Source organism: Panicum virgatum, chromosome 5N (assembly GCF_016808335.1).
Source record: "Panicum virgatum strain AP13 chromosome 5N, P.virgatum_v5, whole genome shotgun sequence".
Lineage (NCBI taxonomy): Eukaryota > Viridiplantae > Streptophyta > Magnoliopsida > Poales > Poaceae > Panicum > Panicum virgatum.
This window is the reverse complement of record NC_053149.1, coordinates 40,483,839-40,502,216: the sequence shown is the minus strand read 5'-3', so window position 1 is coordinate 40,502,216 and position 18,378 is coordinate 40,483,839. Positions and strand designations below refer to the sequence as shown.

Here is an 18,378-nt window from a genome sequence, read left to right as displayed (position 1 = left end):
TTAATTATTTTATTTAGTTATATTTAATACTTCGTGTCTGCATTCAAAGATCCGATGTGGTTGGAGAATTTTGTAAAGATTTGGAATTTTGAAGAGAACTAAAGGCTGGGTGGTGTTTAGATGCGTAAATTTTTTAGTGTAAAATACAGTAGTATTTTGTTTGGATTTGGTAATTATTATTCGATCATGGGTTAACTAGACTCAAAAGATTCGTTTCGTAAATTATAAATAAACTATGTAATTAGTTATTTTGTTTAGCTACATTTAGTATTTCATGCGTGCATTCAAAGATTCGATGTGACTCAGAATTTTATAAAATTTTGAAATTTTAAAGACAACTAAACAAGACCTAGATCCACTTCAAGCAAGTTCAATTGAGCCCCATTCTTCTGCAATTCAGAGGCTACTAGTAAGGCTGGTTCCAACGGGGGTCGGTACCGACCCCCGCCGGTCGGTATCGACCCGGCTACCGACCCGCGCCGGTCGGTAAGCGCGGAAACCGAGAGCGCGGGGCGGTAGCGCTACCGGCCGGGCGGTCGGTACCGACCGGCGTTGGAGCCGCGCGCGGTCGGTACCGACTGGTCGGTACCGACCCGGCCGGTTGGTACCGACCCCGCGTCCGGTCGGCTGCCACGCGGCGCTCTGTGATTGGCCAACGGCTGCCACGTCAGCGCCACGTCAGCTAGCCGTTGCAATTAGCCGTTTTTGACCGTTTGGACTCCAAAAAATTCGAAAAAATTCAAAAAAATCACAAATTTCGTCCCCAACTCATCTATAAATTTTTATTTCGAATTTTTATGTAATTTCTGAATTTTTAAATTTAATAAAGTGGTTTTGCTGTGTCAATTTAAATCATAGAGCAACGCGTTCTGAAATGGTTAAGTCTGGAATGGAGAAGCTGACGTGGCGCTGATGTGGCTGTGGGCTGAGGCTGCAGGTTGACTGATGGAGCGCTGGGGTCGAATGGGCTGGCGAGAGCTGACGTGGCTGTGGCTGTGGGCTGGAGCTGCAGACCCGCTGTTGGAACCAGCTAACTATCAGCCCCTGCTTACAGCAGAGGACTACTATTGTTTCAAAAACAGCAGAGGACTACTAGTCCACGCCACACTCCACAGTGACAGTAAAGCCAGCTGCAGCAGGAATCTTATCTAGTGATAATTAATCCCAGGCGCTGACACTGACAGTAATTAGTGCTGATCTGAGTGAGTAGTAGCGGGTCGTGTTGGAGGTTGGGCGTGCGATTTGGCTTTGCTTGGGTGGGCGTCCATCCGAATGCGTCCGCGCGCGTGTCGGTGGCGTCACCCCGGATCGGCTTCCAGCTAATGCTAGGCTAGATTTCTTGGTCGCCCGCCTCTCCTCTCCCTTTTAATTCCTCCTCCCTCTCTCTTGTAATGCGTGGGGGGGGGGGGGGGCGTGGTGGACGGACGGGCGGGTCGCTTTCCGTCGGCCGGAGGCGCGTCTGAGCTGGAGGAGGCTGACGCGCGGGACCGCGACGGCCGGGCCCACGTGGAGGCGGGTCGCCTCGGGTGCGAGGCCGCGTGGCGAGGGGATAGGACGTGTGTCGGGGAGCGGTGGTGGTGGAACTGTGGGAGTGAGTGGGATGGGATGGCCGCCGCAGGAGAGAGAAAGCGACGTCACTGGCTTGCTCACTCTCACTCCGTCCCTCGCTGTAGTAGACAGGAGCCCGGGGCAGCGGGGCAGAACAGTAAAAACGGGGTCACGATTAGTAGCCCCTTGTTTAGTTTCCTTTAAAATTTTAAAACTTTATAAGATTTCACGTCACATGAAATTTTTGAACCTTTAAATGCATGTATAAAATATTAAATATAGCTAAATAAAATAACTAATTACACAGTTTATTTATAATTTGCGAGAGAATTTTTTAAAACACTTAATCTTGCGAAAAGAAAGTGCTAAGATTCATTTTTATGCGTCCAAAGAAGGCCTTCCGACGCGAGGCGCGGACGGCATCATGGGAGGGATTTTAATGGCGGCAGTGGTTGGGGCTATGGTGTGGCCATGGGCGGCGCTGGAAATAGCTAGGCGCACATGGTGGTAACGGTAATGTCATATACTCCCTATGGGGAGGCGGGCTGAATTTTGGAGCAGGGGTTCTTGTGCCGCAACGATGGCTTGCGTTGTAGTACTGGTACTGCAGTAGAGTACAGCCTCCGTTTCAAATTAATTTTAGGCTGTTTCAGTAAATCTATATACATAGCTTTACTATATATCTATCTATCTAGCCGCCGCCCCTACAGGCTTCACGGAAAAGCCCTACGTCGCTCCTGCCCTCCGCCGCCACCGCCAAGGCTCGGTCCCCCCTCCTTCTCCGGTGTGTCTGCCGGAGACGAAAAGGGGAGGGGACCATGCTTTCTCTTTTCCCTTAGTTTTATAGTGTCTTAGGATTTACTAAATAATTTTCCGGTGAAATCATATGATTTTTGGCCGGGTTTGTGTGATCTGCGATGATTTCGGTGATTACCACATCGTTGTTACAAGCATCGATTTCATCGGCAGACGGCCAATTTGTGGCCATTATCTGCAAGAGGAGGGGTCCTTCTGGGAGCCCCCTACGAAGACAACGACTCCGGGTCATCGATCTCAGCGTCGATGGTCGCGGAGAGGAAATCAAGTTTTGAATGTGATAAATCTGCATCCTATGTTATACCCGATGATGCAACCGCCGATATTCTTTTAGCGATTTAGATGCGTTTTGGATTGGTTCCGAAGCATTGGATCTTGTGGCATGTCCAATGTTTTGGGGTTGGTCGTCGGATTTGGCATAAGGACTGCACTTTGGCTTCGACATTCGATGGAAGTCATTGGAGAAGAAGACGATGGAAGAATCTGAATAGAATATTATGTATTTTGTATTTCAGATTTTTTTATATGTAATTTGGGGATGTACTTTGTCAAGATTTAATATAAGTCTCCCTTCCCTTCGCAAAAAAACTTTAATATATATATATAGCAAAATTATATATATAGATTTGCTAAAATAATCTACAATTTGAATCTGAGTGTGGCTCGCCCGAGTTCTAGTTCAAATTCAGCCAGCGTCACGGTAACGGGGCTGTTGGTGACTACCGTTTATTACTAGTGTACGTATTGCTCTATCTAAATTCTCATTGTAACGTAAAGTAAATTCTCAATATTTGACCGTACGGCGCGCTCTGAATCGCTCGCTGCCCTTCCCCGAACTGTACCCGCCAGCATCAGCCCGCCTGATTCCCGCGCACTGGGTCTGGGTCTGGTTTTGGTTTGGGTAGGCGCAGCTAGTTTAGGGGTGTTTTGGAATAGAGACTTAAAAAAAATCCTAGAGACTTTTTAGTATTTAGAAGTATTAAATAAATGTTAATTATAAAACTAACTGCAGAACTCTGGGGCTAAACTACGAGACGAATCTAATGACGTTTTTTAATCCATGATTAGCGAATGGTACTGTAGCATCAATGTAGCAAATTATGAATTAATTAGGCTCATTAGATTCGTCTCGCGAAAAAGCACTCAGCTGTCAAAAAACATTTCTAAATAGATTTTATTTAATACTATAAAATAGTAAGATTTCTTTTGATGTGATAGGGATTTCTGAAAAAAGTTGGGATGCAAACAGAGCCTTATTCGCTTGTCCGCTTGCGTTTGTCGCTGCCGCCGGGGATTATAAGACTATCTCCAATAAGAGACCTATATGGTGACCTAAACCCAAAATAAGTAGCAAAATCTGAAAAACATATCTCCAACAGATGACCCAAACAGGAGACCCATTTTAGGTGTCATCCCACCCGAAACCCACAAATGGGGCGCGGAGGAGCCGGCGGCGAGCAGCGGTGGCAAGGAGGAGCCGGGACCGAGCTCGCCCTGGCCGGCAGGGTCGAGCTCCCCCTAGCCGGGCCTGCCTGGGCTGCTTGGGGCTGTGGTGGTCCCTATGGCAGCAAGGAGGCGAGACGGGCGGCAGCGTGGGCGCTCCTCGCGACGACAATGAAGAACAGGCGGAGCTCCGAAGGGGTCCTGTGGGAAGAGGGGAAAGTAGAGGATGAGGACCGGAATGGGTCGAGAAGGATAAGGGGGTGCTGTACGTGCGAGGAATTGGAGAACCGCTTGCCGGAGACGACGAATTTCGGCCGCCGGCGGTGAAGAAGAAGGTGGAGGAGGAGGCAATAATGGAGGAAGGGGAAGAAATTGAATAGGCGGAGGCTCATCTTGATGTGTGACGAGGGAGGGATGAGAGGCGCGCCGACTTGCTACGTGGGGGAGGAGGTGCACGCGACCTGATGCGTCGGCGGTGGGGAGGCGAAGGGCGCTGGCGCTGTGCTGTCGCCGGCGGTGGGGAGGCAGGCGCAAGACTCAGTTTGCTGTTGGAGAAGCTGAGTTTTTGGGCCTCGACCCATGTGCATGACCCAAAACAAAGAATGGGTATTGTTTTTAGGTTTCCACGGTTGGAGATAGTCTAAGAGCAACTCTACAAGGGTGGCTAAATTGACTTCCATCTCCATATTTGTTTGGTGGGTGTAAAAATTTGATCTCCTATAGAGAAAGCAAATGAACTGCTATTTTAATAGGTCTTCTAAATTTCTCTCCCACCCCCAAATTTGGTAGCCTTCTATTTGGACCGACAATATCCCATTTTTTTTTCTTTCCTTCTTCCCTGCCTTCTCGCCCTAGCGCTCCGTCCCGCCTCCGGTCCCCATCCTCCACCCCGGCTCCGGCTCCGGCCCGCTTCCCCCGCCCTAGCCGGCCAAGGCGCCACGCCACCCAGCCATCCGCCGCATCACGCTGTGACGCCTCGACCGCCGCCACCTCGACCGCGACGGCGAGGCGCCGGCCGCGCCGCAGCCGGCCTCCTCCTCCGGCACCGCCCTCGCCGGACACCGACTACGCGTGGGCGCCGCGGTCCGCGCCGGGCTCCCCCACGCGGGACTCGGGCCCGCCGTTCCCCAAGTCCGTCTCCACGGGGGAGGCGTGCCGCTTCTGGCGCCTCCGCGGCCTCGTGTCCGGCGGCGGCCGCCGCTGCCATAGCGACGGCAAGGAGAAGTTCGTCTTCCTCCAGCCTACCACGCCGTCCAAAACGGCCGGCAGCAGGGCGACGGTGGTGGATGGCGGCACCAGGCAGGCCACCAGGGCTTCGGCGCCCGCGCAGACGCAAGGCTGCCATGCCGCCACCGCCGAGCCGTACTTGACCTGCTGCTCGGACCTTCGCCGGCCAGAGCTTGCTTGATTCAGTCGAAATCTGAAGTCACGTTCTTGGTCCTTCGGCCAGAGCATCGCCATGAGCCACGCGCAGGTGGTCGCGGTCGCGAGGCCAGTGCGCGGGCAGGGCGGCTCCACGGCTCCGGCGTGAGGTCGAGACCGCAGGCGTGGTGGTGGAGCAGCTCCTCCGCGGCAAGGCTGCCATGCCGCCACCGCCGAGCTGTTGCGCGGCCCCGAATCGGAGGCAAGCACCGCTCGCCACGCGCAGGACCACCGCAGAACGCGCCTCGGGCCGCCGCGGTCGAGCCGCCGCTCGGCCGCACGGCCGGCAGGGGTGCACCGGCGGCGTCTCGGGCTCCGGAGGAGACGACGGGTGCCGCTCGCCGCCGTCCCGGTCCCGCGCCCGCTTCTCCGCTCCGCCGCGCCTCGCCCCGGCCTCGACCGGCGACAGCGGCGGCGAGGACGATGTGCCCCGGACGACGCCGGGCTCGGCACCTCCCGTCCGGCATTGCAAGCCCAGAGCGACGGTGGCAATGGCGAGCTGGTGCGGAACGCTGGAGCTCTCTTGGCCTGCTTGCTGCTAGCCAGCCAGGTGTAGCAGTGTTGTGGGGATCGATCGAGCTGCTAGCTCCTGCGGGGAGACGAGAGAGATGGATGAGTGAGAATGATAGGTGTGACCCAGTTGTCAGTTGGAAAAATAGAAGTCTAATTTACTCGGCTTGTTGAAGTGGAGACTCATATTTGGGTGAGTAAAATTTAGAAATGGACTTCTAAATGTACATTTGCTTACTTAAATTTAGCAACTCTACTGTTGCTCTAAGCCACCTTATTCCGCGCGCTTGTCACTGTTCGATCGGTCGTCTTCTCTGACTGAAAAGCACGGCGAGTCGACGACAACCTCAACCGTGTGGATGATGCAGATGACACCGATGCGAGCGTGCGGGATGCTCCGCTGTGATAATAATAAGAGATCGGTAGTCAAATGGCACAGCGTTTGGCCGAGGACGATGGTCTTCGACATGCATGTGCGGCGATGCAGCGGCGGAGCCAGGAATTTGCAGCTGGGTATGCCAAGTTTCAAAGCAAATATACAATATAATGGACGATAAGTTATAATGATCATAACAAATCCATAATAGTAACCAAAATTTAAGTTCTAAACATGAATAATTAAACAATATTACAGAACAGTGGTCCGAGAGGGCCACCGATCAGAGGAGGGCCTTGGACGTCGTTGTCTTGGCCGCTGGTGCCCGGTGGGCTGGTGGTCGGCACCTTCTATTCTTCGCAACTCGCGCTAGCAGGAGAGGACACAAGCCATGGCCCATGTGGGCGAGGACATGAGGTCACGAGGGCGTCAGGTCTCCGGTTGCCGATCACCAAAGTGGGGGAGCATCCGAACGGAGAGCCACCGTCCTGTCGAGCACCGAGCACCGACTGGACGCGACTCGCATAGCAGGACACGAGTGGTACTCCACAGTGTTGAGATCACATGAGGGACGTAAGTTTCTGCATTTCTAGGCTTGGTTCGTGAGCTTTGGTGTATTAAACCAATGAACCATATTTGACAGTATAAGAGCAACTTCAAGAGACTCTCTATATCTTTCCTCTCATTGCTAGGAATAGAGATTTTGATGGAAAAATACCCTACAACAGTTTCTCTAAGTGGTTATCCAAATGTAGCCATCCCATGTTCTGTATTTCTTGCTAACTAAAGATAGATAACGAAAATGACTTTCTAGAGTATACACAAGATATATAAAAGTTGTTGGAGAGTGAAAACATATAGAAAACAACTTTGATGTAGAAGGCTCCTCAAATGATAATTTAGATAGTGTGTTTTAGAAATACTCTTGGAGATGCATCTATATATCTTTACTAGTATTTCCTTCCAAATCTTGGGTATGCCAAGGAATACAGGGGCATACCCCTAGCTCCGCCCATGCGGCCATGCATTCCCGCAGAAAAGCGATTTCCATTTCATCTCTTAAATGATATGGCAGCGCTCTCAGCTGATTACTTCCAATAAAAAAATAAAAAGGAAAACAAACCAATTTCTTCGTTTGCCTACACCAGTGCCGCACGTGTTCAAAGAGTGATGTTGCGAAAAAAATAATTAAATTAAATTTTAGGGGCCACCAGCAACGAAAACTCATCTTTGGTGAAAACATATATAATTTCGTGGCAACATGGTCTCGATTATGGGCCTAATAAAAAATCGTGATTTTAATATATGGAAATAGAAACCTAATCAACAATCGTGATTTTAGAAATTATGAAGGACGGACAAATTATCTATATCAATTTGTGGATGCAATGTTTACATACTTCTTAGTTGGATGTACAACAAGTCTGTACAATATCCGAAATATGCATGCCTCAACTGCTCCGCCAAATAACATGAGAATCAACTCAAATGATGAAGGAGATTCACCACTTGTCATCAGGATTTGACGTCTATCTCCGATCCCAATAATGATTGTACGGTGTGTCCATCTCCACTATCATGGCACCATGAAAGCATGTCAAGAAAAACCAATAGCATTGATACTTCAAAGAAAACAGTATATATCAAGTGAAATACCTGTATTCAAGTATGAATAGTTCTATTTTTCAAGTATGTAAAATGTCTCTAAACAATATTTTTGGTACTTCTACCAGAGGGATCCACATCTTTGTTAGGTTTGGCCAACATCCATGTAGTTGAACGTGAAACACCTCTTGATAAGGCAATATATAGCTGTCCATGAGAGAAAACAGGCTCTAGAAGATAGATCCCAACATTCGGTATAGTTTGACCCTGAGCTTTATTTATAGTCATTGCAAAACTGAGTCTTATTGGAAATTGTTTCCTCTTGAACTTGAAAGGTAGTGAAATATCCTCTGATGGCGACAAGGAAATCCTTGGTATAAAAACTCGATTTCCAGCATGCTGTCCATTTACAATTTCACAATCAATTGCATTGTCCTCAAAAGCCTTCACTATAAGTCGAATTCCATTGCACAGTCCATTATGAGGATCCAACTTTCGAAGGAGTATGACAGGATAGTTCTTCTTAATCTTAAGCTCATGCGGAGGAAGTCCATTTGGAGTAATTGAGTTAAGAAAATCAAGATGATAGTTATTAGTTGAATCATAATCTACGGAATCATGACTGTAGTAAATCTTTTCATTTCCAGGAAACTTTCCAATCATCCTAGCGTTGAGATTATCAACATGCTCATTTCCTGTTGATAGGATAGCACGCTCGCACATGTTACTGACGGAGATAGAGTTCGCAGCTAGATCAGGAAACACATGATCAATGAGAGTGTCAATTGATTGCTCATCAGTATACTCAAGCATAATGTCATCCGGCAGTTGCACATAATCATTTTTAAAGGCCTTTTCTGTTCCCTCACCAATTCTTAATAGAAATTCCAAAAACCATACATCATTCTGGGCTCTCATGTTTTGCTTCAATCGTATTATGTTGATATCATCCCATATATATATGATCGACGTAAAGTGGCGTCACAAATTTGTGCTCTAGTACCTGTAGGAACAACATGCAGAACTTGTCTAAAATCCCCACCAAACACTATTACTTTACCCCCAAACGGTAAATCACATTCTATAATATCCTGTAAAGATCTATCAAGTGTCTCTACTGCCTGTCTTCGTGTCATGGCAACCTCGTCCCATATAATCAGAGATGCCTCACGCAAGAGTGCTGCAGTACCACTTTGTTTGGTAAAGTTGCATATAGAGTTATTTTCAAATTTTATGGGAATTTTGAACCTCGAATGAGCTGTACGACCACCAGGCATGATGGATGCTGCAATTCCAGATGTAGCCGTAGCTATTGCAATGCGATCCATGGATCGAATTCTGGCCAAAAGGGCCCTATAAAGATATGTCTTTCCGGTACCACCAGGACCATCTAAAAAAACTTTCCCTTTATTGTTGATAACATGATCCAAAATTTCATCAAAACCTTCCATTTGCTCGGCATTAATCGACTCAGATAACTTTAAGTCTTCATTAGAAATGACAATTTTCTTCTCCTCGGTTAGTTCCCTATAATAGTCTCTGCTCATATCATCTGTTCGAGTAAAATTTTAAATATCAGTCAAAGTTCAGTTCAAAATGAATTTAATAGTATAAATAATGTTAATGAGAATGGAAGGCATGAAACAGAATATGTAAATTATCTTACCAGATTGATGTAGGGTTGGCAGACCATAATTTCTAATGTCTTTACCCTTTCATGAAACAATATCAACAATGTCTCAAAGCACAAACTGCTCAACATTTGAAGAATTTCCATGAACATGACGGTAGTCCTCAGCCATTGAATCAAAATGCTTTTCCCAAAGGGCACGGATGTTCGTGTACTCACAAAAAACCATAATAGTGGCGAACATTCTTTTGAGGGCATATGGCATCTGAAAAGTTACTGCTTCGTTAAGTGCGGCATCAAGTGAGCTATCTGATTCAACAAGTCCAAGTTTCTCACAGCATTCTCTAAATGTTTGACTGACCACACCACGAACTATTCTGATTGATGTGAATGATGTTGGACCTCGAACATGGTTTAGAAGCACACGAAGATAAAACCTTTCACCTTTAGATGGGTATGCATACACCAACCTTCTAATCTGGAACCTTCTCTTTCTAGGTTTCCAAATTTTTTTGGACTTGTTCCATATATAATGTTCTGGAAATTCCCTGTATAAGTATCTCCGGGCATTTGGATCTTCGATATTCATTCTAAAGAACTCTGTAAGTATTGATCTCTGGTTCTTAGCGCGCCCTAGCACATCGTCAAGGTTGTCGTGATCATTGAATGGAACCATGTGCATCCCAGGAAGATGAACTTGCATTTGAAGCACAGGGGGATTCATGGAATACAATGGGAATCTATAGAGTCGGTATACAGCTTCGATAGATGTAATACATCGTGCCTTCCTATACTGTTTAATTTCATTGATCTCTATCTCTTCATTCTGATTATGATTCCCAACTGCAAATGATACACAATTAGTGCCCTTGTATACATATTTATAGAGATACTTGCAGCACTTGATACTACTGCAAACTTCAACATTGATGTGGCAGTTATATCTCATCAGGAGCGTTGGATTATATGGTACAACCCATCTATTATTCAGCCATTTCTTACGCACAAAAACCTTGTGACCATCATTCCTTCTTCTATATATAGGGTATGCATCCTTTCCTTGTTCTGTGGTCTCACTGAACTGTTTAGGATACTTGAAACGGCATCCACCATCTTGCATGCAAGCACAATTTTAATTAAGAACTTCACAAGGACCATGCATCATGTGTTTACAGACAAGTTCATGGAGCAAATGGTTTTTTTTTCATCGGGAAGTTCTTCTGAAATATATTTATCAAAATCATCAGGCTCATTAAGCTTTCAACTGCTCTCCATCACAAGCAAGAAATGTTCATATGGCAAACCTCTTTTCTGAAACTCAGTAACATGTGCCCAGGATGCCACCTTTCCAAAGTGACCATTCTTAATGAGAAAGTCATGAAGATCAATCAGTTTGGCATGGTAAACCCTTGCCACAATATCTGGTCTATCTTGAGGTGTCTGCCCCGGCAACAAAAGTTCAGTTATCTCCGGCCAATAAGGGTTGCAAGTCATAGTTACAAAGTAATCCGGCCTTCCATATCTAGCAACTAATGACATTGCATCCATGAAGCTGCATTGCACATTTCTATCACTTCCGGGGAAATTCTTAGACAAAACAACCAATTTACCAGCCTTCAAACCCCTGTGTTCACCGGCAGCAAGGGTGTCTATTATACCCTATCAATGAAAACAAAACCCACTTAAATCCAGCAGCACATAAACAAAAAACATGTTTAATGATGCTAATATATTTAAATGTACCTGATAAATGTCTGCCCTAATAATCTTTTGGTGTTCTGGATTGGAGTACCAATCTAGTAGCATACTTTCTATTTTGACATACATATCCACTATCCATTGTTGGAAAAGCCTTCCACCATGAAAGAATATATTAAAAACACCATTGCGGACTGCATAATATAGCAGTAATACTCTCTCGCGCTGACATGCAAACGTGAACCCCCACCATCTGTTTTTTTAGAACATGAACAATAATTAATCATTAATCATTTTAGTTAACCAAAATAAAAATTCAAAAATTTATGTTAATTTATGATTTACCTCCTTCACCGTCTTCATCCATGTTGTCGTCATAGTCGCCTTCGTCTTCACAAAGATCATGACCTGCAAATTTAGGAGTTTATAATAAGAGTCATGTCGATGTTTAAACTCCATCAAATATGGTTGAAACCAATGAAAAGCAACTAAAGGTGTAGTCTTGTGGGCTTATTACAACCTGACTGTATCATCTTATTGATTGCTTGTACATGCTTTTGTTTAACACCCGATCTGTTTGTCACTTGAGAACTCGCTATATGACCATCTGTTTAGTATAGATATAAATGTCCATTATCATATACTGAAAGAAAAATATAAAATAATTTAACCAACAATTAATAGTCGAGAAGGACATGTAGATGTCATACTCTCAGTTTTTCGCTTTGTATATTTTCGTCTACTCCGCGGAAAGCGTATTGTTGGTGTTTCCTCCAGCAATATACTGTTGTCTTCCCAGCCAGTTTCACCACTAGGATACAAGATAGGATAAGCTAAGGGATCGTAACAACCATGGTACGCCCGTATAAAATGTGGACGTCCAGAATTTGGATATGCCATAATACTTCATTTAAATTTACTTTTTTCATCAGAGCCATCCTGCCAGATAGCAGCAACTTGTTACATAGCAGGTGCGTTATATCTTCTTTGATCAACCGAAATACTGGTGTTCAATTCAATTTTGAACTCGTCCAAATTCTGCATTTGTCCCACACTCCTGAAGACGCGAACATACGGATTGTTCTCAAGGATTTGTAGAAGCGCCCTAATCAAATTTGCATCAAGATGAGGTGATCTTTTGCTTCTGTGTGACAGGGTCTCATCTGTGTCATAGAAGTACAACTGCATATGACGCGGGCCATTTTTTCCCGGTCTCAGCTGGTCCAATCTTTGATAAATCTGTCCATGCACTTTAAAAGTATAGATACCGGTAACTATATACATACATAAACTAACAAGGTCAAGTATTTGTTAAAATATATAAAATAAATAGCAATATATATAAATGTCAAGAGAGATTCAGCAAGAAATAGTCACTAGCGGCAGTAGCAACCCGTTGATCCACGGTAGCTCCAAAGCTTGTAAAAGAGAAATGGGAGTTGAAGTACCGGATATTCTTTCTGAAATACAATGCATCCCTATCCGTCTGGCTTGTAAACAGGCGTCGCAGCTCATCGGGAATTGGTGTGTTCACTATATTAACCTTTTCTTGTCTGCAACAAAAACCGGGTCCCTTACCTGGAAACCTTATAGCACCACAATACTCGCATATCGGCGCTTTCCTCAACACAAGATGGCGAGCAGACAGATCTTTGTATACTCGATCGAAAGGATCACTTTCCAAGATTACCACTTCTGGATCCCTGAATGACTTGTATTCCATATCTGCATCAATAAGACAAGCATGTATTTAGTATCTCACCAATGCACATTAGAATACTAAATCATCGACTTAATAGGCAGCCATACCTTTAGCATGGTAGACTCTTGCTTCATCATCTCCGAGAACGTCACAATCAAAACCACAATCATCCGGCGCTTTGCAATCCAGATCTTCCTCTGCATCAACCCTTTTACTATTTACATACACAACTTATATATCTTAATTAATTAAATGTGATTGGTGTTTAAAAATAACTACTGAATAGTACCTTCTTGTGCGGCTAACATCTCATCATCCGGTTCCCAAATACCAGAGTCATATTCTGGTTTTCCACCATTCACAGCTGGTAGCAAAGCACGAACCAATCAAAATGTCTTAAACCAAAATATAAATAAACTTAATGTTACAAATATATATATACAATAACCTGATGTTGCACTCCTGGTATTAGGGTATTTAGAAACACTGGCCTCATCGTTTTGTGAGCAAGGGTTCTGCAACCTATTTCTGCATGCCTCCTCTATAGTTTTCATGTTAATTTCACATGCGATTTTCTGCTTACAAATTCTATCTTGTTTTTCAACAGCAGACATAGCAGCATATCGTTTCCTAGCTCTTTCTATCCTATTATCAGCTGGTGTATTTTCATCAAAGTTTCCTGAAAAGTACATATATATATTAAAGGATTACAAAGACATAAATACATTAAAAATTTCATTTATTCAACGTATTACCCATAGATTCAGGTGTGATCCCGAACAAACTGGAAGCACATGTAGCTTGATGTGTTTGTTCTTTACAGATCACTGAACAAGAAAATAACTTAAATTATTACAAAGCCATATAACCATTACCCATATAATTGTAATCACAAGAGGCATGGGTCAGGCAAATATTACAAAGCCATATAACCATTAAACATATAAAATTCTAAATTATTGAAAAGACATATAATCATATTATACATACCTTTATTTTTCAATTTGTTTCTCACAGATTCAGGTGTGATCCCAAATAAATTATTGGAAGCACATATAGCTTGAGGTGTTTGTTCTTCACATGTCACTGAACAGGAAAATAACTTAAATTATTACATAGCCATATAACCATTACACATATAAAATGGAATCAAAAGATGTTTCGATCAGTCTATTACTAAGAAGCTATGTAACCTTTACACACATAAAATCATCAATTATTGAAATGCCATATACTCATATATATGTACCTTTTTTCATTTTGTCTCCCATATTATCAGGTGTGAACGCCAAAGATTGATTGCTCGCAAAATTAGAATTATTATCATAATTGCTATTCATATCGTTATCATTTTCATGAATTACCGAAGGCTGCATCAAACCTGATGACACAAAAAACAAAACCATAAACAAGTGTCCTATAATTTTTTCTTGTCTTATACTATATGAATATATCCAGGATACTTACCTGATGATGGGTCACCATTGACAAGAATTGTATCTACCATGCAGGACACTTTCTGGACGGGCACTTTCTGGATGGGCACAGATATGAGAAATAAATCTTCATCATCTTCATGGATCGGAAAAAGCTGTGTCAATCCTGTCAGCATAGAAAAATAAATCAATACAAATCTATCATATTAATGGACACTTGTTCGTTGGACTGAATATTTATTTGGTACAAACAGCATGCACCAGATGCTGGGACTGTAGTAGCAACCTCATCATATTTGGGATCCCCCGTCGCTAATCGAGCTTGTTCACTCATTCCCGCCTTTTTGCGGGCATAATTCTCCCTTCTTTTCGCGTTTCTCTGGGCCTTTTGTTCATCTGTCAACCTTGCATATCTATCTATGTCCCTTTGTCGCCTTAGATCCACCGCTGAAATCCCTGAACACAAAAAACTCAAATGAACACTATCATTGCTTACAAACAAAATCACCAAAATTAGTCTAGCCTAAACACAACCTGCATCCGTTGAGTTTTTTGTGGTTGTCCTAGATCTCTTTGCAACAGAAGAATCAATCGTGTTTGTGACATCAGAAAGTGGACGGTGCGGCTCCATGGGACTGCAAAAACTTTTGAGGGGACACAAGAATCAATCGAGTTTGTGATATACCTCAAGTGTTATGACACATCACATTATATATAAAAGAAGAACATCACCAAGATGTATATACGTACTTAGGGATAATTGTTTCGGATGAACAATCATCACGTAGCCTTGATTGCTTACCACCGCTATAGCCCCCTCCCTCCATTGATGATGCCAGAAGATGAGTACGGTCGACGACCGCTCAATGGGCTCCAGGCCGTGGCAGATCCTCTGTGTAGCTAGGGCTTGGCGTCGTGCCCCAGTCGCCGGCCTCCTTGCTTCACCTCGCCGGGATCAGGCGGACTGTACGATGTTCTGCATGATGGTCCAGGCGGCAGCAAGACCGGAGCGAACCTGCTGACGAGGTCCGGGGTTTGGAGCCCCGGGAGGTGCAGTGCAACGGCGATGGGCCGCGCCGTCCCCTGCAGTGTCGCCGCCAAGGGGGTTCCGTGTGCTCGTTCGGCACCGTGGAAGGGACGCCGAGTAGAGGCCGTCACAGAGAGAGAAGGGGGCGGGATGGGCGAGCGTGGCCGCGTGGTCGTCGGCCGCGTGGGCGAGCGCGGCCGCGTCGTCGGTGTGATGGACCAGGCGGCCGCGCCCGGGACGCCGAGCGGAGGCCGAACGACGAGGAAATGCAGCGGGACGCGCGAGCGCGGCAGCGTTGTCGTCGCGGTGGACCAGGCGGCCGCGGCCGGGACGCCGAGCGGACGACGAACGGCGAGGGAATGCGTCGGGACGGGCAAGCGCGGCCGCGTGGTCGTCGTCCGCGTGGTCGTCGTGATGGACCTGGCGCAGTTCACGTTCGGGACCTGGCGTAGCCCACGATCAGAGGGAAAGACGCGTGATGGACCAAACGGAATTGACGTTACAAACAAGGAAACAAAAGTACCCTGCCTAGCGGAATTGACGCTACAATCAAGGAAACAAATGTAACCTGCCTAAACCTGAATAAAGTGGGTATGGGTGGGCGGGTAAGCTGGCGCCTGGTGACAAAATAATTATGTTAGGGACAGATTCATTTTGCATCTTTCAATTATTATAGGTCCACCATGGATCTTCAAGGTTGGAGGCCTGACAGGTGGGAACGCTGTAAGGGGTACAACCATATTAACCTTGGTGAAAAACACTTTCAATTGTTTTGGTTCCTTGGCTGTGTTTAGATCCCTGGAAAAGGTGGGAAAAAGTCACATCGGACACTGTAGCACACTGTATCACTTTTCGTTTGTTTGTGGTAAATATTGTCCTCCCATGACCTAACTAGGCTCAAAATATTCGTCTCGCAACGTACATCAAAACTATGCAATTAGTTTTTTATTTATCTACGTTTAGTATTCTATGTATGGGTCATTTGCTATATTTAATATTTCGATATGATTTCGATGTGATGAAAAGTTTGGAGTTTTTGTGGGATCTAAAACACACCCCTTATACTCCTAGTATAGATATCGTACCACAAGAGGTAAGCTATGCCACGTTTCACTTCTAGTAGCATATCAGGATGAGACATGGTCTCCCACTCTCCCGTATCGAGAGGAATTTTTTTTATTTTTAATATTTTTTAATAATATTTTAAGTTTAACCCGTATTGGTTTTTATTTGCAGGGCGTAGCCCGTTTGGTCGTGCCAGCCCGCATGGCGCGATAGATAACCTCTGTCGCGCCAGTGCATGTGGCGCGCCGGTGTGGCCACGCTGGCGGCCCGAGCCAGCGCTGCGCCGCGACGGCGATGACGTAACCCTCACTGTCGCGACACATGCACTGGCGCGACAAGCCTGTCGCGACACATGCACTGGCGCGACAAGCCTGTCGCGCCATGCAGGCTGGCGCGACAAGGCCAATATTCTGGCCCGCGCCGGCCTCTTCTCCCCCACCCTCCCTTTATTTCCCTCACTCCTCCCCGACCGGAGCAACAGCAGGTTGTCGCCGCCGGCCGCCCCACCCCCCAGATCTGTCACACCCGGTTTTAAGGACAAAACCGAATGCATAGCTATATGTATGCCAGGATCAAGTTTCATACATATAGAGACATCATAAGTGAATAATCAGTAACAGTATCACGAAAAGAGAACTAAAACAAATAAAAAAACTATCAGAGTTATACCGCTTATCCTGGAAACGAAGGCTTCAAACTTCACAGGCAATCGACTGGGGGTTGCGTACGCCTAGAACTCAGCAACATCTTCAGAAATCTTTATACACCTTCTCCTTCTGAGCAGCAGTAAGCAAGGGTGAGTACACTTATGGTTGGTACTCAGCAAGGCCACAAGAAATAACCAGAATGTGATTTATATCCATCTTTAAGTTTATTAATCATGTGAGGGTCCAAACCGCTCTTGACCGTGAGCACGGCTAACCGGTTAGTTTTAACTCTGCAGAGGTTGTACACTTTCACCACAATTCGCGTAAAAGTTCTAAAGAACTTTGAACCCAACCACGCAATGTGCTAGCTAGGCACAGTATCACACTTCCGAGGTGTGATTGCATAGGGACGCTACGAGGCCTTTACAAAGAATTCCTATATGTATGTGTTGGTCCCTGCCGTGCGGTCGCTCAGAAGACGCAGCTTCCTTCACCCGCTCCACAACACAAACTCATAACCACCAAGCGGAACAACCCCAACACAACATATAGTTCATCTAATTACTTAGCCAAGACCAGAGCCCATTAGTATTGTGGTTGTACTGTTTTCTTGGGTGGTTCTCCATGTTCCAATTAAATCATAGTACTCTTGTAAATAAAGCATAGATAGAAGTATGGTTAGGGTCACTTGCCTTTCTCCAACGAAAAGCTACTCTTACTGCTCTTCAGCTTTTGCTCACTTGTAATTCTTGATCTTCAATTTTCGAACAACGATCCTTCTACTCGGAACAATCATCGGGCAAACATACAAAGCAAACAACAAGATACCTCTAAGAACAATACACCAAAACGAAGAAAGGCTTTAAAAGAACGTACTAAAGGATAGGGCTCACTGCTATGGTTATGGGAGCACAAGAAACGCGGAAAACAGAACTAAAACGACGATTCTATGGGATAAACGATGCTTCAGGGATCTAGTCGTGATTAACTATAGAGTTAAGAGCTAACAGAAAAGATTTGTAAGACACAACAAAGTGTGCTAAAAAAAAGATTACAAAGCTATTGCACACGTCACAAGGATCACGTGAGCGCAAGAATCGCTGAAAACGGAGTTGAAACGTGAAAGATATGGCTAAAACAAGATTCTAGGGACTTGTTTGCAATAGATTTAAACTTTCAGGGGCTAGCTCTAAAGAAACTAGGGACTAAAACGAGATTTAACCTAAGATACAGGTCTAGCTTGCAAAACAACGCACTAAGGATGGCGGGTTCTATTTTGGAAAAGCTCAGGGTGTTTTCCGTAAAGATTTGGACTAAAACAGAAATAGTTTTGAACTGCGATGGACGGAGGGTTGATTTTGGAAAAACGGAGGGGTTTATTTGCAAAAATGACCACGGTTGAACGGTATTTGGTTTAGTTGACTCGGGTCATATTAGATCTGGGCCGCTGGAT

General features: G+C 45.1%; 1 protein-coding gene across 1 annotated transcript; it reads right to left on the bottom strand.

The window, feature by feature from the left end:
* Nucleotides 1-7,819: 7,819 nt before the first annotated feature.
* LOC120674806 (ATP-dependent DNA helicase PIF6-like) lies at nt 7,820-8,638 on the bottom strand. Its single transcript, XM_039955925.1, has one exon. It carries the CDS (start codon nt 8,636-8,638, stop codon nt 7,820-7,822), a length of 819 nt encoding a protein of 272 aa, XP_039811859.1.
* Nucleotides 8,639-18,378: the final 9,740 nt, after the last annotated feature.